We start from the raw sequence: 23,057 nt of genomic DNA on the forward strand, positions 1-23,057 counted from the left end.
TCTTATATTAAAACACAGTGTTAGTGTGTGAATGTGAGTGTGAATATTGTCTATCTATTTGTGTTGGCCCTGCGATGAGGTGGCGACTTGTCAAGGATGTATACAACCTTCCGCCCGATTGTAGCTGAGATAGGCACCAGCGCCCCCCCGTGACCCCAAAGGGAATAAGCGGTAGAAAATGGATGGATGGATGGGGTTACTGTATAAACTGTGTGTAATGTTGCAGTGGTCAAAAATATAAAATATACTTGTTAAATAAAACATTGTCCTTGTTTTTAATGAATACTTAGACCAATTATTCTACTGTAGTTTAATGTTGGTCATTATGGTGGTACCTGGAGAGCCATGTGTTTTCTGAGGTGGTATTTGGTGAAGAGATTTTGAGAAGGACTGGTATACATGATCTCAAATAGGTAAATTACTGAAAGTTTCGATATTTTGATTTGAGAATCGGTATTGGAACATATTGAATTGAATTGAAATATTTATTTCATACCTGCACAGTACAACCAAACACAGTTTTTTTTTTTTACATTTTGGCAGAGATATTTATGCAAGGCTTGAAAAGGGGTTGGATGAAGCAGATGCTTATAATAGCACAACTCCTCTCTCTCATTCCACATTTAACATAAACAATATAATACAAGAACAATACTCTATAAACAAAAACAAGAAAAACTCCTGTACACTAACAATACTATGAGACAAGACAAGACGAGACAAAAAACACACTCGCACACACACACACGGGCCCAAACATTCTCTGACCATACACCTCTCTCCCATCGCTCTGTGCTGAGGGCATCACTCTCTTTCTTCCTCGTACTTCTTTTTTAAACAGTGTTTTAAATTGAATCATGCTAGAACACGTTTTTAACTTGTCCCCTAATTTGTTCCACAGAGAGACTCCACGCACTGAAATGAACATTGATTTTAAAGTGGTTCTAAATTTAGGTAAATATAATTTGTTGCTTCCTCTTAAACTGTAATTATGGTGATCATCTCTATCATTGAATAGGGTCTGTATAGTGGATGGTAGAGTTTTGATTGATTGATTGATTGATTGATTGATTGATTGATTGATTGATTGATTGATTGATTGATTGATTGATACTTTTATTAGTAGATTACACAGTTCAGTACATATTCCGTACAATTGACCACTAAATGGTAACACCCGAATAAGTTTTTTTAACTTGTTTAAGTCGGGGTCCACGTTAATCAATTCATGGTACAAATATATACTATCAACATAATACAGTCATCACACAGGTTAATCATCGTGGTATATACATTGAATTATTTACATTATTTACAATCCGGGGGGTGGGATGAGGAGCTTTGATTGATATCAGTACTTCAGTCATCAACAATTGCATCAACAGAGAAATGGACTTTGAAACAGTGTAGGTCTTACTTGGTAGAATATGTACAGCCAGCAGAGAACAGAGTGAGTTCAGATAGCATAAGAGCAAGTACAGTATATACATTAGAAGTACATTTGATTATTTACAATAGGTTGTTTGTAATCCGGGGAGATGAGATGTGAATGGAGGAGGGTATTAGTAAAGGGTTGAAGTTGCCTGGAGGTGTTGTTTTAGAGCGGTTTTGAAGGAATATAGAGATGCACTTACTTTTACACCTGTTGGGAGTGCATTCCACATTGATGTAGCATAGAAAGAGAATGAGTTAAGACCTTTGTTAGATCGGAATCTGGGTTTAACGTGGTTTGTGGAGCTCCCCCTGGTGTTGTGGTTATGGCGGTCATTTACGTTAATGAAGTAGTTTGACATGTACTTTGGTATCAGGGAGGTGTAGCGGATTTTATAGACTAGGCTCACTGCAAGTTGTTTTACTCTGTCCTCCACCCTGAACCAGCCCACTTTGGAGAAGTGGGTTGGATTGAGGTGTGATCTAGGGTGGAGGTCTAAAAGTAAAGAGAGTTTTGGGATGCCCTAAACATACTTCGAGCAGTTTTAAAATTGATCGCATGGTTCAGTTTAAGTTGCTTTAAGTCCATAAATAGTGGATTTGAATGATGGCTATAGTGAACATTGGACAAAATCCTGATGGCCTTTTTCTGCAGAGTGACTAAAGGCTGTAGATGTGATTTATAACAATTTCCCCAGACTTCAACACAATGACATACTAAATGAATGAAACAATAACAGCAGGGCATTGTTGTTCAATAAATGATATGATCTCCTCATCATTCCAACACATTTAGCAACGTTTGTCCTCAGGTAACTCATATATAGATTTGGTATTGGCATATATTAAATATAATTTTTAAATAAAACAACTGCCTTGTTTTTAATGAATACTTAGACCTACTATGCGACTATATTTTAATGTTAGTCATTAAAGTGGTAATTAAATATTTTTTTTTAATGTGGTACTTTGAAAAAAACTGAAAATAACTACTGTCCTACATATTCCTGCCACTTCATTGCACACGCTATGGCATTTTTATTACCAAGTCTTTTTTTTATATGTGCATTTTCCATCTGAACATACCGTCCTCTAAGGTGAAAACAAAGACGTAATCTTCCTCGGATAGAAAGCTCTCTCCCACAGCTGTAGACGCCGCCACACGGAGCTTATAACCAGTATACTTGCCCAAATCTATTAATCAGAAATTGTGTCATCAATTGTTGAAATTCCAAATGTGTACATGAGTGTGGTCACAATAGGACAACGCTACCTGTAATGAGCAAGCTGGTAGTGTTAGTAACCCACGTCAGCGCTTTACCACTGTGCACTTCCAGGCCGTAGATTGAGTAGTGCGTGATCCGCCCGTTGGGGTTGAGTGGCGGCATCCAGCTCACACGTATGGCAGTGGAGCTGATGTTTTGGTAGGAAAGGTCCAGGACTGAGCTGGGGACTAAATTAGACACCATTAGGGCGAAAAAAAAAAAACATACCTGTAGAAATAATTCTGACAACCCAACCTTGCTCCCGGGTCTTCTCTGTGATGTTGGTGGCGGGTCCTTCACCCACTATCGTAGAGGCAGTGACCCTGAAGATGTACTCAGTGAAGGGTTCAAGACCCGACACCAGGTAAGACAGCTCTCCCATCAACACGTCCATCACCTCTTCTCGCACGTTGACGCCTGCAGCACAAGTAGAGAAACACGACGCTGTTTTAAAGGAGCTGTGTGAACAATGCAGACATTATGAGAACTTTCTACAAGGGCATGTTTTTTTGGTGCAGAATATGGTGTAGACCAGTGGTTCCCAACCTTTTTGTAGCTGCGGACCGGTCAATGCTTGATAATTCTTTGTGAAGTGAAGTGAATTATATTTATATAGCGCTTTTTTCTAGTGACTCAAAGCGCTTTACATAGTGAAACCCAATATCTAAGTTACATTTAAACCAGTGTGGGTGGCACTGGGAGCAGGTGGGTAAAGTGCCTTGCCCAAGGACACAACAGCAGTGATTAGGATGGCGGAAGCGGGAATCGAACCTGCAACCCTCAAGTTGCTGGCACGGCCACTCTACCAACCGAGCTATGCCGCCCTATGTCATGAAATAGGGACGTTTTTGTCATGATAAAGGGAGGGTTTTTGGTTTGGGGGGGGATTTTTTCTCTTTTTTTCTTTGTCATGAAAAAGGGAGGGTTTTTGGGTTGGGGGGATTTTTTTTCTTTTTTTCTTTGTCATAGAAAAGGGACGTTTTTGTCATGAAAAAGGGAGGGTTTTTGGGTGGGGGGGGATTTTTTTCTTTTTTTCTTTGTCATGAAAAAGGGACGTTTTTGTCATGAAAAAGGGAGGGTTTTTGGGTTGGGGGGGATTTTTTTCTTTTTTTCTTTGTCATGAAAATGGGACGTTTTTGTCATGAAAAAGGGAGGGTTTTGGGGTTGGGGGAATTTTTTTTAATTTTTTTCTTTGTCCTGAAAAAGGGACGTTTTTGTCAAGAAAAAGGGAGGGGTTTTGGGTTGGGGGGGTTTCTTTTTTTCTTTGTCATGAAAAAGGGAGGGTTTTTGGGTTGGTGCACTAATTGTAAGAGTATCTTGTTTTTTATGTTGATTTAATAACAATTATAAAAAATTCTTCTGCGGCCCGGTACCAATCGAGCAGCGGCCCGGTACCGGGCCCCGGCCCGGTGGTTGGGGACCACTGATGTAGACCACAGATGTCAAACTCAGATCTGGCCCACCACTTCATTTTATTTGGCCCTGGAAATAAAGTTTCAATGAAGTACTTTATCTTGTATTACTAAATATTTTCGGGGATTTTTTCCATTTTGTCAGAAAAAAATACATGACTTCAATTCAATTTGCATATTTTGTCAACTTAAATGTTTTCTAATAATGCAACAAATATGTTATCATACATTCAAATCATTTTTTTGTTGTTAAAATAGAAATAAATACTTTGTATCTGCTTGACTTATGATTTCAAAGTAAGTTATCCGTCACAATGTACACTGTATAAATGACATTGGACTTTCCTGTAAAATGGTATAATTCAAAACATTTTTTACAGCATTTTACTGCAAATGGAAAAACCAGTCCTGTTTTGTGATGATAAAATTTTGGCAACTCAGATGCCAGTTTTTTACGGTAAAATAAATGTGGTACAGTTTGCCATCTAAAGTAATACGCCGCAAAATGTACAATGTACCATAAAAAAATCTGATTTCTATTTACTGAAAAAAAACAACATAATATTCACAGTATCAATCAATCAATGTTCATTTATATAGCCCTAAATCACTAGCGTCTCAAAGGGCTGCACAAACCACAACACAAACCACTACGACATCCTCGATAGGCCCACATAAATAAAAGTAAGTAAAGTAATTTAAAGTAGTTATTGTGACTGAGCTTTGAGTTTTCACCGTACAATCTACAGATTATTTTTTACATTGTAAGTAAAATATTTTTTTTAATCAAATGAATAGGAAATTATGTAATATAATTTTCTGTTAGAGGAGGCCTTATGAGGTCAAACATAACTGCAATGTGGCCCTTAGGGAAAACCAGTTTGACACCCCTTTAAATACAATTGCTCGTCGACAAACTGGGTGGTCGTCAAACTGTAAGTGTAAAGGCAAAAAAGAGACTGCAGGAAGTACCTGGGGTTCCAGAACCCGCCGTGTTTCGTGACAATAAATGTGCCGTAATGGATGCATGGCGAGTGGAAAAGCGGTTCTGGCCTGGCGTGAGAGCCGGGTCAGCTGACTCCGAGGTCACGTCTTCGTGTTGCTTTGTCAGCCATGGTGGAAGCGTAACAAGCGACCCAGGCGTAGGGGAAATGGCAGGTAATGTGGAAAGGTAAGTGTTGCCGGGCGTCTTAGTGAGCGTGGCGGTTAAAGAGGGGCTGAACCCCTCGTCAGCATCGTTAATGCCTTTCTTGGTGCTTGTGAGTGGAGAGACGGAGAGGGTGGACGAGGTCACGATGGTTGACTGCGTGGGTTCAAAATCAACAGCGGCGACAGTCAAACTGAGTTCAGCATTTCTCTTACGTCGCCCTGGACTGGCATGCTGATCAGCAACGAGCGTATCTCCTTCGTGAGAACCAGTAGTATTCTGTGAGCGGAAAACGGAAGGTCTACATGTGAAAGTATATGGAACGGTATACTACACAGTCCAAAACATGCTGAAACTCTCATTTTGGGATTTGAAAAAAGCTGATTACCAGTTCTGCTATAAGAGTGATGTCATGCAACAGAGTGTCATTCAGCAGGACCCAGAGTCTGTACTGGGTGATAGCACCATTTGGCTGGGCTGGACGTCTCCAAGTCACACGGATTGAAACGGCGTCCTCTGCTACCGCATTCAGGTCTTGAACTGCACTGGGTGCTATATCGGCAAACACAACAAATACAAACACAGCTCATGTTTGACACACACATAAAAAACTGAGCATGAATTGATTAGCGTGGGCCCCGACTTAAACAAGTTGAAAAACTTATTCAGGTGTTACCATTTAGTGATCATTTGTACGGAATATGTACTGTACTGTACAATCTACAAATAAAAGTTTCAATCAATCAAGCAATTAGCATTATTACATTGTGTCAATAAGCTGTTAGGCGTTCTCCCAATAGCAAAATAAGAACATTGATTCTTTTTTGACTTCTCTGTTACCAATGTGCTTTGTATTTGTAGCCAGGAAACACCTTGATTTGGATTCGGAATGATATTTGAATTAATAATAGTCGAGGAGCCTGTTTTAACCAAACTTCTTCAGGGGACATGTTGCTGTAAGGACCTTTTTTTTATTTTGAATGTCATCAATTCCATGAAACTGTGGGAGTCAAAGGTTAGCTAAGCGCACGTATAATATAATGACATATTTTATCAACATACTTGTGTCACTGTAGAATACAGCATTGTGATATTTCAAATACGATAGTTCACTCATAAATGTAAAATGCAGTTTAAATACAAATTGTACAACTTAAAAGGGAACTGCACTTTTAAAAAAATGTTTGCCTATAAAGACAAGAACATGTTTTTCTCTTTTTCGTACAGTCCAAATTGACAAATATAGTACGGCTCGTACTAGATGGCTAAAATGTAGCTAACGGGAGTCATCTATTCCGCCTATAAACCCCTCTAAAACACATCCAATAATATAGGAGCTAACGCTGAGGAACTACTTTTAGGAACATAGTGCTTTGACCACAGAGGTAATTAACTATCAATCAATCAATCAATCAATGTTTATTCATATAGCCCTAAATCACAAGTGCCTCAAAGAACTGCACAAACCACAACGACATCCTCGGTAGGGCCCACATAAGGGCAAGGAAAAACTCACCCCAGTGGGACGTCGACCATGATGACTATGAGAAACCTTGGAGAGGACCACAAATGTGGGCAACATCCCCCCACGCCCCCCACCACCACCAGGGGACCGAAAGCAATGGATTTCGAGCGGATCTAACATGATATTGTGAAAGTCCAATCCATAGTGGATCTAACGTAACCGTGAGAATCAAGTCCAAAGTGGATCCAATATAGTAGCGAGAGTCCCATCCGAAGTGGAGCCAGCAGGAAACCATCCCAAGCGGAGGCGGATCAGCAGCGCAGAGATGTCCCCAACCGATACATAGGCGAGCTGTTCATCTTGGGTCCCGACTCTGGACGAGCAGTCCATCCTGGGTCCCAATTTTGGACAGCCAGTACTTCATCCATGGCCACCGGACCGGACCCCCTCCACGGGCGTGGGGGGGTGGACATAGGAGAAAAAGAAAAGAAACGGCAGACCAACTGGTCTAAAAAGGGGGTCTATTTACTACTGTAGGTATGTACATGCCGATCTGGTAACTTCTGTGTTGACTCAAACATCCCATCAAGGACGGTCACCTGCTACCCAAAAAACAAGCTGTTGATGACCAAGGACATCAAAGCCCTACTGAATGAGAAGAAGAGGGCATTCAATGCTGGTGACAGGGAGGAGGTGAAAAGAGTTCAGGGGCTGCTGATGACCAAACTCCAGGAGGCCAAGGACAAGGACAGGAGGAAGCTGGAATTGAAGATGAAGGACAACAACATGAAGGCGGTTTGGAGAGGTATGCAGACCATCACCGGCCTCAAACCGTTGGGGAGTAGGGGGGTGACGGAGACACAGAGAGGGCCAAACAAGTTCTTTAACAGGTTTGACACAGTGGCTCTGACAAGCGCCTACGCCCCCCCCTGAGACATGTGAGCCAGCCCCCTGACAACTACAGCGACCCAATCCACGCCTCCTCCTCTTCACAGACCCCCAACTCCAATGACTACCTCCCCCCATTTAAAACCTTACCCTCCCTCCACCCAGGAGCTGCTTGACGACCCCGCCACCCCCCACCACCTGAGACCCCCCCGATGTGTCTGTCTGCAGAGCAGGTAATTGAACAGCTAAAGAAGTTACGCACACGGTGTGAGCCCCTGGGTGCTCAAAACCTGCGCCCCACAGCTGTGTGGTGTGCTTCAGCCCATCTTCAACATCTTTAAGCTGCAGAAAGTCCCCCCACTGTGGAAAACCTCATGCGTGGTCATTATCCCCAAGTGCACGCGACCCAGCACGTCGATGGACTACAGGCTGGTGGCTCTAACCTCCCATATCATGAAGACCATGGAGAGGTTGGTCCTGGAACAACTCCGCACGGCGATCAAGCCTCAACTGAACCTGCTCCAGTTCGCCTACTGGCCCCAACTGCGAGTGGAGGACGCGGTCATCTACCTGCCCACACCCATCTAGACAAGCCTGCGAGCAGTGTGAGGGTCATGTTTTTTGACTTCTGCAGTGCTTTTGATACCATACGGCCCGGGCCACAAGGTGTGAAGTTAGAGACGATGCAGGTGGAGGCCCCCTTGGTGTCCTGGGTTGTAGATTAGCTGACTGACAGACCACGGTACGTACGACTGCCGGACTGTGTGTCTGACAGACTAGTCAGCAACACCGGGACCCCGCAGTGGACAGTCCTCTCCCCCTTCGTCTTTACCATCTACACCACCGATTTCCACTATCAGTCAGAGTCCTGCCACCTTCAGCAGTTTTCTGATGGCTCTGCGATGGTGGGGTGTATGGTGGAGGACTTTGTGGTATGGTGTTGAAAGAACCACCTCCAGCTCAATGTGAGGAAGACCAAAGAGCTGGTGGCGGACCTGGGAAGGAGGAGGAGTACTACGGCGACCCCTGTTTCCATCAGGGGGGTCGATGTGGACATGGTTGAGGATTATAAATACCTCGGAGTACATATCGACAGAAAGCTGAATTAGTGAAAACACGCTGAGGCCCTCTACAAGAAGGGTCAGGAGGCTTGGAACCTTCAACGTCTGTACAAAGATGTTGGAGATGTTCTACGAGTCGGTGGTGGCGGGCACCTTCTTGTACGCCGTGGTCTGCTGGGCCAGTGGGCTGAGAGCAGGAGGATGCAAACAGGCTGGACAAGCTGGTAAGGAAGGCCATTAACGTGGTGGGAGTGGAGCTAGACTCTCTGGCGGTGGTGTCAGAGAGGAGAAATCTAGCAAAACTCCTAGCCATTATGGACAACACCTCCCACCCACTACACTCGGACCTGGCGGAGAGAATGAGCATGTTCAGTGGAAGGCTCAGACTCCCATAATGCAACACGGAACGACACAGGAAGTCCTTCATACCGACAGCCACCAGAATGTATAATGCATATGTTCCTTTTTGACTGCACTTAAATATATAATTGACTGTGAATAATGCTGTATAATGGTACAGCAAAACACTTTGGTACTATGTATCAAAGTGTTTGTTGTTTATTGTGAGCCAAATTCTGCTGAATTTCCTCCAGGGATCAATAAAGTACTTTCTGTTCTATTCTATCTAAACATTAATGTTACATTAAAAATCATGCCTCACACTTGTATTGCAAAAAGTTGTAGCTATAAGATGAGAAGTTGGTCAACTTTAAAATTAAACTTAGAACCGAAGACATCGCTAGAAAGACTCTTTCTAGAATGATGCTTGTTCGGGAAAAAATTGCTCGCGATGTGTTAAATGACAAAAATACGTAAATATTACATGTTGTCATGAATGTGACGGCTATTACATTCCATATATACTGGCAAAATGTATATAAATTGTATTTTTTTAGAACAATTTACAGGAAAAATAGATCAAATCCCTATTACCTGCATTGTTAGCTGATTTTTAGTAGCATTTATTTACGATTTAGAATTCATAAAAAAAGAGAGATACATATTTTCCTATCTCACATTAGGGATTGTAAATGATAGGCAAAATAAAAAAGTGCAGTTCTCCTTTAAGAACGCCACTGTCACACCGCGGTGAGGGAAGTCTGGTTTTTTTTCTGTCTTGTGATCTATGTGTTTTATTTTGAAAAGCTACCCTCTTGTTTCAGATCATTGGTCCTTCCTCTTGTGTCACCAGTCTGACGTCATCCTTGGTTCCTGATTGTTTCCACCTGTTCCCCATCACTCCCAGGTCCTATTTAAGCTCACTTCTCCGTTTGTCCTTTGCCAGATCGTCTCGTCTATCTTGCCTTCTAGCGTCCATGCCCTTGATTCCCTCCTTGCCTTGCTCCTGTTTTTTCTTGTTCTCCTTAATTTTTGATCATAGCAGTTATTTTTTTGCTGAAATTTTGAGTTTACTTTTTCCCCCTTCGAGCGTCCTTAGTTTTCCTTCGTCGACCTAATTGGTGAGTTTTTTGTTATTCCAAATTTCGTTTTATTTCCTCATTGATTGAGAGATTTTTTTTGTTTATTCATAGATATTGTATTGTATATATTATTAGAGTTTATTTTTCCTCCTGTTGGATCGCTTTTTGTTAATTCTTCTTGATATTCTATTTTTGTTAGGTTATTTTCTTAAAGTAGTATTCCTCCTTATTTTTTGGAGTGATTTTTGAGTTAAGTGTTTATCCTCGGATTTATTTTCCGTACGATGTATATATTTTTGTGAAATACTTTTTTACCGGAGGTTAAAAAGTTATTTCTAAATAAAAGCTGTTATTTTTGGAAACTTCCTCTCTGCATCTGGGTCCTCTCATTTCCAAGTCGTAACAGCCACAGATTAAGTCTGTTTTGAGATGAGCGTTGTCTCTTGGCAATTTTTCATGCTTTAAAGCAGTGGTCCCCAACCACCGGGTCGCGGCCGCAGAATAATTTTTTATAAAAAAAAAATTTAAAAAAATGGTTTGATTTTTTTTATTAAATCAACATAAAAAACACAATACACACTTACAAATAGTGCACCAACCACAAAAAACTCCCTTTTTCATGACAAAAACGTCCCTTTTTCATGACAAAGAAGAAAAGAAAAAAAAAGGACACCCCCCCGGGCCGCGGGACAAATTAGTAAGCGTTAACCGGTCCGTGGATACAAAAAGGTTGGGGACCACTGCTTTAAAGCATATAGCAAGACATTAAAATAACGTTTTCCAAACATGAGATGAAAGAAAATGAGTGTGAGGGACCTTGCTGAGGAAAAGAAGCAGATTAAATTAATGAAATCAAAAACATTAATATAACGTGTCGCCAACTCAACGAAGCTATTCAAGCGTATAACTGCTTGTCTGCACCATACTGAAGCAGGAACATGAATTTTAAAATAAAATCCAAACGGCTGACATTTGTTCAAGAAATTATGGAAAAGCTGCTGATGGTTTGACGGAGAAGCAGCTTGAAGGGGATAACGTAGAAGATAATGTAGATTTGTATTTATTTTATAAACCACTATAGTTGTTAGTAGTACAGTCTATTGTATTTTTTTATGCAAATATTTCTTATCTAAAAGTTATTTTTCTTTTTAAAAGGCATGTTATCTGTTAAAATAAAACTACTTTAGTTAGTACATTCTACTGTATTTTTTATGCAATATTTCTTATCTAAAAGTTTATTTTACTTTTTGAAAGGCATGTTACCTGTTAAAATAAAACTACTTTAGTTGTTAGTAGTACATTCTTTTGTATTGTTATTATGCAATATTTCTTATCTAAAAGTTTTTTTTTTCTTTTTAACATGCTAGCTGTTAAAATAAAACAATTTTAGTTAAAAATTATAAATGGGTTGTACTTTTATACCTTCAAGGTACTCAAAGCGCTTTGACACTACTTCCACATTCACACACTGATGGAGGGAGCTGCCATGCAAGGCGCTAACCAGCACCCATCAGGAGCAAGTGTGAAGTGTCTTGCTCAGGACACAACGGACGTGACGAGGTTGGTACTAGGTAGGGATTGAACCAAGAACCCTCGGGTTGCGCACGGCCACTCTACCACTGCGCCGCGCCGTCCCCGGTTGTTAGAATTACATTTTATCGTATTGTTTTTATGCAATATTTCTCATCTAAAAGTTAATTTTACTTTTTAAAAGGCATGTTACCTGTAAAAATTGTGTTGTGTTGGGGTGACAAGCACCATTGATTTGGAAAAACAATGACAGTTAAATGATCATTTAATGCTATTATATGAGAAAGAGGATCAAGTACTTTTTAACTGTCGAATTCTTGTGCTGCTTTGCTGCTTTTTGTGCCGATTTGCAGCGAGATATTCCTGCAGTGACCCTTTAAGGAACGGAAGTTCAGAAGTTGAACTTGGTTAAAATTAAAATTAATTTAAAATTGTTAAAACTGGCTAAAAACATAACTAGGAAGAAAATGGTGTTATTAAATACCTATATTGTTATAAAAAAAAAATTGTGATATATTGTCCCCACACCTTCGTTAGCGTTCTACCAGTTTTATAGATATTTTGCAAATGATCATTGATGTTAAACTAAAACACTGTTGATTATGAATTACTGGAGTAGTAAGGGTCAAAGATCAGACTGGACCAGTTGTTTTTCCTAGCAAGATAGCTTTTGATTTTAAAATGACATGAAATGCTGGACCTAATAAGGATTCAAAGAGCATAGCAATGCAATTTTTTTGTCAGTCCTGCTCACCTGTTGTTCAATCATGATTTCCTAATAGGCACAAGCCACTATAATTTATGTCATCTATGAACATTTTCCAATGGGTTTTACAGGTTTATTCAAACTATATATTTTTTTAATCAATAAATTGCTGCTTTTTACCTTCAGCAGATGTCATCACATCCTCCCGAGCCACTGGACCCACTTCTCCAGCCGCTTTGGCCCCAACAGCAATGGTGTACTCAGTGTAGGGAGTCAAAGCCGTGAATGTGAATGTCATGTCTGCTGTGCTGTTCTCGTACAAATATCCTATGCACAATAAGACTTTGTATCAAATTTGTGTGGCACTTCTATCTAGTCATGTGTGCATGCAGAGTCAATAGCTATACAGACCTGTAGGGCCATGAAGGAAGAGCACATAGGTGAACCTTCCTGTGATAATGGCGGGAGAGTTCCAGGATAGGGATATTGTTCGTGACGTCACATTTAATATTGAGAAGTTCTGCGGCGGATCTTCTGGGGCTGCAGTGGACATACACACAGACATTTTTCATGGGTAGAGAACAGGGTGTTGCCACATTGCAATTATGGCTTCCCTCACAGCCACATGTAACAGTGAATATGTATGAATATAAACATTACAGCCTTATTGCACAATTTGCAAAGGCAACTGTTTGACCTACTCAGTGGCCTAGTGCAGTGGTTCTCAACCTTTTTTCAGTGATGTACCCCCTGTGAACAATTTTTTGATTCAAGTACCCCCTAATCAGAGCAAAGCATTTTTGGTTGAAAAAAAAGAGATAAAGAAGTAAAATACAGCACTATGTCATCAGTTTCTGATTTATTAAATTGTATAACAGTGCAAAATATTGCTCATTTGTAGTGGTCTTTCTTGAACTATTTGGAAAAAAAAGATATAAAAATAACTAAAAACTTGTTGAAAAATAAAAAAAGTGATTCAAGTATAAACAAAAAATTCTACACATAGAAGTAATTATCAACTTAAAGTGCCCTCTTAGGGGATTGTAATAGAAATCCATCTGGATTCATGAACTTAATTCTAAACATTTCTTTACAAAAAAAAAATCTTAACCATCAAAATTTATGCACAAAAAAATCTAGCTGTCAACATGGAATATTGCATTGTTGCATTTCTTTTCACAGTTTATGAACTTACATTCATATTTTGTTGAATTATTATTAAATTAATATATTTATAAAGGATTTTTTAATTGTTGCTATTTTTAGAATATTTAAAAAAAAAAATCTCACGTACCCCTTGGCATACCTTCAAGTACCCCCAGGGGTACGCATACCCCCATTTGAGAACCACTGGCCTAGTGGTTAGCGTGTCCGCCCTGAGATCGGTATGTTGTGAGTTCAAACCCCGGCCGAGTCATACTTGTATGCTTGGCACTCAGCATCAAGGATTGTGATTGGGGGTTAAATGGCGTAGTGGGTAAAGCGGCCGTGCCAGAAACCTGAAGGTTGCAGGTTCGCTTCCCACCTATTGACATCCAAATCGCTGCCGTTGTGTCCTTGGGCAGGACACTTCACCCTTTCCCCCGGTGCCGCTCACACTGGTGAATGAATGATGAATGAATGATTGGTGGTGGTCGGAGGGGCCGTAGGCGCAAACTGGCAGCCATGCTTCCGTCAGTCTACCCCAGGGCAGCTGTGGCTACTGATGTAGCTTACCACCACCAGGTGTGAATGAATGATGGGTTCCCACTTCACTGTGAGTGCTTTGAGTATCTAACAATAGAAAAGCGCGATATAAATCTAATCCATTATTATTATTATTATTATTATTATTAAATCACCCCAAAAAATTATTCCCGGGCGCGGCACCGATTCGGCCCACTGCTCCCCTCACCTCCCAGGGGGTGATCAGGGGGATGGGTCAAATGCAGAGGACTAATTTCACCACACCTAGTGTGTGTGTGACAATCATTGGTACTTTTTCTTGGTTTTAATTATTACATTTTTTTTTACTAACAGACAGAAAATTGTAAGTCAAGATGACAAGCAGATATTAAAATTTGTATTTTTGATAACCCAAAAAATGCTTGGAACATCTGGGTTTTTTGATCAGTTAATATTAAAGTGTAAAACATAAGAAATTGCATGTGCCGATTTTACTGTCAAAATTGAAAGAACCAATACATTTGGCTAGAAAGTGCTTTTTTTATTTCCAATCTTTCGCAAGCCACTTCAATGACGTGGTGGGCCACGTAAATGTGGCGGACCATATAAACTGATGTGGTGGACCATATAAGATGATATGGCGTGCCACATAAAATGAGGTGGCGGGCCAAGTTTGAATTTTAATCTGGCAGACCACATAAAAAGGTATGGTGAACCACAATAAATGTGGCAGAAGGGTTAGTGTGTCAGCCTCACAATAAGAAGGTCCTGAGTAATCCTGAGTTCAATTCCGGGCTCGGGATCTTTCTGTGTGGAGTTTGCATGTTCTCCTCGTGAATGTGTGGGTTCCCTCCGGGTACTCCGACTTCCTACCACCTCCAAAGACATGCACCTGGGGATAGGTTGATTGGCGACACTAAATTGGCCCTAGTGTGTGAATGTGAATGTTGTCTGTGTATCTGTGTTGGTGAGCTGGCGACTTGTCCAGTGTGTACCCCAACTTCTGCCCGATTGTAGCTGAGATACGCTCCGGCGCCCTCCGCGACCCCATGGGAATAAGTGGTAGAACATGGATGGATGGATGGATGGATGGATGGCGTGCCATGGATGGATGGATGGATGGATGGATGGATGGCGTGCCATGGATGGATGGATGGATGGATGGATGGATGGCGTGCCATGGATGGATGGATGGATGGATGGATGGATGGCGTGCCATGGATGGATGGATGGATGGATGGATGGATGGCGTGCCACATTAAAATGACGTGGTGGACCACATAAAATGATGTGGCAGGCCAAGTTCAAATTTTATTGCGGCAGATCTCATAAAATAACAAGGCGGACCACATAAAATGATATGGAGTGCCACACAAAAAGATGTGGAGGTGTCAGGCTTTCCCCTGACAGTTTGTCTGTTTTAGTGTTTTCCTCTACATTTGTCTGTTTCTTCTGTGTTTAGTATTTCCTGTCCTTAGTTTCTGTCTAGTGCTCTTATTTTGTCAGCTTCCTGTCTTGTTCCCTGAGTGCTGTGTTCCTCCTCAGCTGCGGCTGATTGGCACCTGGCCACACCTGTTGCCAATCAGCCCGCACCTATTTGTACCTGCTTTGTTTTGTGTCAGTTGCTGGATCATTGTATTGTCGTTGCCACCTGTCGCTCTTGTCGTGTCATTTTGATTTCAGCTATTACCTGTCGTGCTACATCTTGTCCTGGTCGTCATAGCGGTAAGCTGTTTTTGTTAGCCATAGCTATTTCCAGTTTTTCTGTTTGTTATCCTCTAGCTTCCATGCTAAAGGTCCTTTTTGTTTCTTGTTAGCTTCTATGCTAAAGGCCTTTTGTTTTTTTATCCGCCCACGTGCGCGCTTTTGGTTTGAACCCTTTGTTTGGTTTTGTTTTAGTATTTATATTAAAATCATGTTTGCTCACTCCATGCCTGCCTCCATCTCTGCATCTTGGGGTCCGTCACCAAATAACTCTGACAGGAGGTCGACAATAAAATGCAGTGATGGGCCACATTAGAATACTAATGTGGCAGACCACATAAAATGATGTGGTGACACAAGTTAGTGTATTACTGTATGTGGTGGACCACATACAGTAATATGAAGTGATGGGCCACAATAAAAAGGTTTGGCTGGCCATTTTAGAATTCTAATGTGGCGTACCACATAAAATGACGTAGTCCGCTGCCTTAAAATTAAGTGCCATTCCAAGAAATTAAGTGCTGGTCCACAAATAAATTGAAGTAGCTGTCCACTATAAAAGAAAGTTATGTACTACAATAAAATAAATGGCAGGCTTAATGCAAGGGCCAACCCTGGAGCCCCCGCAAAATCAGGACCCACCGATTTTGACGTCGGAATGCAATCATTGGTGTTCGTAGCTGTCAATCACAGACAGTTCAGCTTTGTCTAACATTTGTGTATTTTCTTAACCTGACTCTCGCCAGATCCTTGTAGTTTGCTGAGCTCCACACAAGGATCTTGGACTTCTCAATAGTAGATGTATTTCGGAAGGCGGAGCCTTGTAAAAAAATAATTTTATGTGATTGAATAAACCACTTGTACGTTATCTTGAACGACGTGCTACTTCAACCACTTACATCGAAATCATGAGAGCGACGCTGGGAAATCCAAAACAGCACAGCCGACATATTGGATAACGACAGAGAGAAAAGTTCTCTGTTTATCTTTTAAAGAAGTAATATTTGATATTTGATAGAACAGTTGCAATAGCAAATTCAATGTCAGCACACGACTCCTAGCTACACCGCCATTGTTGCTTATATCAAACAGTCGCTTCGGCACTACATCACATCTATGAAATCCCGCCCGGCGATCCTGATTGGTTCATTATTTTTTGATATCATGAAGGAGTTTGCTTTGCCCTTGTGTGGAGATCTGCCAACTACAAGGATCTGGGGAGAGTCAGATTAGTACTCTCTCTTTCGGCGACCTTGTTTTTTCCCACGGTGCCGAGCGGGGCGCGAACTGAGGTCACCGGTGTGAAAGGCGAGAATCCTGACCACTGAGCTAAAATCACACTCTCAGACGTGCATTCTGTTTGTTAAATCAGGATTATTTTTTTTTTTTAACAAAATGTATTTTCAGGGTGTGTGTGTTGCGTTAACCTCCCCCCCCCATTCTTAGGTGCTTAGGTGAAGGCAGCCACATTAGAATGATGTGGCGGGCCAGGTTTGGCCCCTAAAGCTTGAGTATAAATGAATAAAACATGACAAAAACCCTCTTTCCCTCACACCTGACTCTGGCATGCGGACCATGGTGGATGCAATCTGTCCTTCTCCGTCTGACGTGAATGCAGACACCTCAAAGAGATAAGCGGTGTAAGGTCGAAGCTGATCGACTCCCACCGATATGGGGAAGCTCCAAGCAGCTGCAGGAGGCACGGCAGTGAGGGTGTGAGGCGAAGACGACGACGCTGTCATTTCCAAGGGGCTGGGGGTCGCCCGGGACAGAATGTCCGCAGCATCCTAAACAATATTGACGCTCTTAATAATTTCATCATCAATCTCCATAGGCGGTGAGTATTAAAGGCCGTACGTTGCAGTGAGGCAGCGCTCCGGTCATGATGTCTTCTGCATTGACCTCAAGGTCGCGGACCGTCTGTCCTGTGCGAGCGTGCTTGGCCTTGACGGCAAACTTTGTGATGAGGCCATTAATGCGATGTGGGAGGAACCAAGTGACCAAAACGAAGGTGTGATTCTGGGCTAAGGCTGTTAAGTTGGTCACCAAACCGGGAGCTGCACAAAACACACACACACACACACACACACACACACACACACACACACACACACACACACACACACACACACACACACACACACACACACACACACACACACACAAAGCTGTACAACAAAATGTTCAACCAACATTTTTAGTGAGTGTATTTGCGTGGATACTTACGTGACTCTGCGGTCTTTACGTAGACATCTTTACTGAATGGTCCAATACCTGCTGGAGAAGAGGCTGCCACCTAAAGACAGAAAGACAGTACTAGATTATGACATATATCTAACCATACAAGTGCACATTAATATGAGGATGATTCAAATTAGAGCATATTTACTAAATGCCATGTCATGCTAATGATCAACACTTTTAAATAAGTCTTAGAGCATATTAGTAATTGTAAGTGTGTTGGTCAAAACTTTTTTACCGAGCCTTACAGGGAACACGCCGTCTGTGTGTATGTAGCTAAATGCTAATGCTAATGAGCTGTGTTTTCCCACGCCTGTCTCTGATCTTCAAAAAGCACCATTGTTCACTTGATGTGTTTTTTACATGTACCTGTACACTACCTTATGTTTTCTTCTGAGAGCTACTTTTACAAATTAAGAATCGCAGAAGAATAAAAGTGAATAAACTCGCGTAACCAGAACAATTGAGCGTGGTGTTCAGTGAATAATCTGGCACTCAACACTACAAAAACCAAGGAACTCATCTCTGACTTCAGGAAAAACACTGCAGACCCCACCCCTTGAAGGAGAGAGTCAGCTCCTTCAAGTTCCTCGACACCCTCATATCTGCTGACCTGTCTTGGACCCAAAATACAACTGTGGTCATCCGGAAGGCCCAGGGGAGACTCCACTTCCTAAGGGTGCTGAGGAAGAACAGACTGGAGAGGCAGCTGATGGTGACATTCTATCGCTCGGCTGTTGAGAGCCTGCTGACGTACTGCATAATAGTGTGGTACGCCAGCTGCACTGAAGCAGACAAACAGGCGATTCAGAGGGTCACAAAGTCTGCACAAAAAATCATCGGCTGCCCCCTGCCTTCATTGAAGGATTTACATAACTCCCGTTGCCTCAAGAAAGCAAAAACCATCACCAAAGACAGCACACACCCTGGCTTCCACCTGTTCCAGCTGCTACCATCGGGCAAGCGCTACAGGTGCATAAGAGCCAGAACAAACAGGCTCAGAGACAGCTTCTTTCCCAAAGCTGTCACCATTTTGAACTCTAACTTATAATAATAATAATTCACCCTATACAATATCCTGCCCTAATACCCTACTGTGCAATACTACCCTTCGAGTGCAATACGTCCGACCCTGATTGTTATTTGTTACTTGGGTACTCTTGTCTTGTTCTGTATATTGTATAGTATTTTGTACTTCTACAGTGTTTTGTATATTGTACAGGATTGCTTTTTATTGGCTAGTAGTCTGTTTATTTCAATTGTTAATTTTTCCTTTATTACCTCTTGTGTTATTTATTTTACCCCATATTTGATCCCACAACCGCACCTTCAGTTGGAGTCTTTAATCTCGTTATATGCAAATATAATGACAATAAAGTCAATTCTATTCTATTCTATTCTATTCTATTCTATTCTATTCTAATAAAATGTTGGAATCCACAACTCAAAAATGTTTTGTTAATTTGCATTTTATATTTCAGTATGCATTCCTTTCTAGTTTAGTTTAGTGCCATCTCCGGGTTGAGGAGGAGACCCTGCCCCAAGAGGAGGAGTTCAAGTACATAGGAGTCTTGTTCACGTGTGGGGGAAGAGTGGATCGTGAGATCGACAAGCGGATCGGTGCGGCGTCTTCAGTAATGCGGACGTTGTATCGATCCGTTGTGGTGCAGAATGATCTGAGTCGGAAGGCAAAGCTCTCAATTTACCGGTCGATCTACCTTCCCATCCTCACCTATGGTCATGAGCTTTGGGTCATGACCGAAAGGATAAGATCACGGGTACAAGCGGCCGAAATGAGTTTTCTCCGCCGTGTGGCGGGGCTCTCCCTTATAGATAGGGTGAGAAGCTCTGCCATCCGGGAGGAGCTCAAAATAAAGCCGCTGCTCCTCCACATCGAGAGGAGCCAGATGAGGTGGCTCGGGCATCTGGTCAGGATGCCACCCGAACGCCTCCCTAGGGCACGTCCAACCGGTAGGAGGCCACGGGGAAGACCCAGGACACATTGGGAAGACTATGTCTACCGGCTGGCCTGGGAACGCCTCGGGATCCCCCGGGAAGAGCTAGACGAAGTGGCTGGGGAGAGGGAAGTCTGGATTCCCTGCTTAGGCTGCTGCCCCCGCGACCCGACCTCCGATAAGTGGAAGATGATGGATGGATGGATGGATGGCATTTTGTATTTCAGTATGCATTCTTTTCTAGTTTAGTTTAGTTTTATACAGCAACTATTAGAGCTACTTGGGGAAAAAAATTAAGTATTTTGTGCTTTATTTTGAATCCGGGGTCTTCAACATTTTCTAGGTCAAAGACCCCCAAACTGTCAGAGAGACATAGCCTGGACCCCCTACTTATATTTCCCGTATACAATTGTGTTTTATATTAAAACTGTTTAAAAGGTACATTTTTATTGTGCAATAATAAGACGAATTTATCAGTTATAATGCTTAGATATAGTCAAATGTGGTTATATGACCAACTCCCAAATACAGCAGGTGGACATATCACAGAATCGCAGTCGTTTATACAAAGGTCAGTGTGGGCTAATGAATTCTAGGAGCTCCGAAGCACGATCGCAAATATTCATCGCAACAGACAGTGAAAAGAGCCTTGGCCAATCCATAGATCTGTTTACCTGATTGATAATGCATTTGGGATCAGTTACTGCCATGAAGTCCAATCAAGAGCCCACTGTACTGCCGAAAGGACTTGACTTAGACACTACAAAAGCAAAATTTTATTATATGGAAAAAATGTCTGTTTCACAGATATTTTGCACTGAAGCACTGCAGTTGAGCAAGGAACCAAACACTCCACTGTTTGGGGGCACTGCTTAAGGTGGACATGAATTATGAATATTGTTATTATTGCCATTAATAGCAGCAGTAGTAGTAGTAGTAGTAGTAGTAGTAGTGCTGCAGCGACTGATCTATTAAATCGATTAATTCAATTATGAAAAAGCTTTCATTTATATTCTGATGCTTTGAATAATTGTGTAATGAGTGAAATTAATAAAGATTTATGGAGTGCCTGCAACTTGCGTACAAAGTTTCTGCATGGCTGCCCCAATAGAGCTCTACGGGAGAGTAGTAGGGTGGGTGGTCTATGTCAGTGGTCCCCAACCACCGGGCCGCGGGCCGGTACAGGGCCGTGGCTCGATTGGTACCGGGCCGCAGAATACTTTTTTTATTAATTGTATTTATTTTTTAATTAAAAAAATAAATAAAAACAACCATTTTTTTTTTAAATTAAAACAACATAAAAAAATCACAAGATACACTTACAATTAGTGCACCCACCCCCCAAAAAAACTCCCTTTTTCATGACAAAGGGAAATAAAGAAAGAAAGAAAAAAAAAAATCACCCCCCCTCACCCTCCCCCTCCCCTGCCGCCGGGCCGCGGGACACATTATCAAGCGTTGACCGGTCCGCAGCTACAAAAAGGTTGGGGACCACTGGTCTATGTGGCAGAAGCTTTTTTAGATTTCTATTATTGCCCATATGCTAAAAGTACAATTTCAATGTTGATAATGTGCATTTATTACAAAAAAGGAATGGACCATATAGGAAACAAACATTTTTCTTTATTTAAACCATCTTTCTTTAAAACAAGCATTAGAGGAGAATAATAACTTTAGAGAAAACATCTGCGGCTGTTTAGCGCCGCTCTAGTGGCTCCCTGGAGCTTGTTAAAAGATGAATGAAAATGAAAAAAGATGGGAGAAAAAAAAAAAGTTTTAATATGGTTTCTGTAGGAGGACAAACATGACACTAACCACTGTTCCACCGGCAGCACGGTGGACAGGGGTTAGTATATGTGCCTCACAATATGAAGGTCTTGAGTAGTCCCGAGTTCAATCCCGGGCTCGGGATCTTTCTGTGTGGAGTTTGCATGCACCTGGGGATAGGTTGATTTGCAACACTAAAGTTGGCCCTAATGTGTGAATGTGAGTGTGAATGTTGTCTGTCTATCTATGTTGGCCCTGCGATGAGATGGCGACTTGTCCAGGGTGTACGCCGCCTTCCGCCCGATTGTAGCTGCGATAGGCTCCAGCACCCTCCGCGACCCCGAAAGGGATAAGCGGTAGAAAATGGATGGATGGATGGATGGACAAACATGACACCAACCTTCCGAATTGTTAGAAAGCCCACTGTTTAATATCAATCAGTCAATCAATCAAATTGTACTTATATAGCCCTTATATCACAAGTGTCTCAAAGGGCTGCACAAGCCACAATGACTTCCCCAACTCAGATCCCACATCAGAGTAAAAAAAGAAAAACTCCCCCCAAAGTAAAAAAAACAAGTGTTTGTGTTTATGCTTCGCTGATGAGACATAACGTGCCGTTTTGTCCTAATAATTTCGGCAGTCCATGAAACTCACCATAGTCGGGTAGATTGTGACGCAACAGTTTGTTTACATGTACAACTTTTTCCGATGCTGCCACAGAAAGACGTGTTATGCCACTCCTTCTTTGTCTCATTTTGTCCACCAACCGTTTTATGCTTTGCGTGAATGCGAAGGTCAGCCTTGTTGATAGCATTGACTTGTGTGGAGTGCTAATCAGTCATATTTGGTCATTGCATGACTGCAAGCCAATCAGTGTTAACCTGCTATTTAGGCTAGCTGTATGTACATATTGCATCATTATGCCTTGTTTGTAGGTACATATATTTGAGCTCATTTAATTACCTTTATTCATGTCCTCTGTGTATTTAATTTGTATTTGCATGTCTCATGACACATTATCTGTAAGTAAAGAAGCCCTGCGCAAATTTTCCCCAAAAATGTCATTTTTGCCTCTTTGAGCTGTAATTTGACCACCTTAAAATGCTTCAAAGTGCAAGTTAAAGCTCTACTATGCAAAGCGAAAGCCATTTATCAACAACATCCAGAAACGCCGATCTGTAATTTCACCCCCTTAACATGATTCAAAACTCACCAAATTTTACACACACATCAGGACTGGCAAAAATTGCCATCTAATAAAAAAACAAACCCTAAAAATCAAAATTGCGCTCTAACGCCCCCTAGGAAAAAACTCAGACAAAACTGCATGTAACTTCTCTTAGGAATGTCGTAGAGATATGAAACAAAAACCTCTATGTAGGTCTAAGACCAGGGC

General features: G+C 41.6%; 1 protein-coding gene across 1 annotated transcript in view; it reads right to left on the reverse strand.

The window, feature by feature from the left end:
* Nucleotides 1-23,057, reverse strand: part of ptprq (protein tyrosine phosphatase receptor type Q) — a 100,511-nt gene that overhangs the window by 65,473 nt on the left and 11,981 nt on the right. Inside the window, exons 5-14 of the mRNA XM_061893772.1 lie at nucleotides 17,922-17,991; nucleotides 17,553-17,752; nucleotides 17,251-17,482; nucleotides 12,738-12,866; nucleotides 12,507-12,653; nucleotides 5,644-5,807; nucleotides 5,081-5,534; nucleotides 2,952-3,113; nucleotides 2,705-2,884; nucleotides 2,518-2,625 (exon numbers count right to left, since the gene is read on the reverse strand). Coding sequence (XP_061749756.1) covers nucleotides 2,518-2,625; nucleotides 2,705-2,884; nucleotides 2,952-3,113; nucleotides 5,081-5,534; nucleotides 5,644-5,807; nucleotides 12,507-12,653; nucleotides 12,738-12,866; nucleotides 17,251-17,482; nucleotides 17,553-17,752; nucleotides 17,922-17,991 — 1,846 coding nt within the window. The remainder of the gene's footprint in view (nucleotides 1-2,517; nucleotides 2,626-2,704; nucleotides 2,885-2,951; nucleotides 3,114-5,080; nucleotides 5,535-5,643; nucleotides 5,808-12,506; nucleotides 12,654-12,737; nucleotides 12,867-17,250; nucleotides 17,483-17,552; nucleotides 17,753-17,921; nucleotides 17,992-23,057) is intronic.

Source organism: Nerophis ophidion, linkage group LG03, assembly GCF_033978795.1.
Source record: "Nerophis ophidion isolate RoL-2023_Sa linkage group LG03, RoL_Noph_v1.0, whole genome shotgun sequence".
NCBI classification, from domain to species: Eukaryota; Metazoa; Chordata; class Actinopteri; order Syngnathiformes; family Syngnathidae; genus Nerophis; species Nerophis ophidion.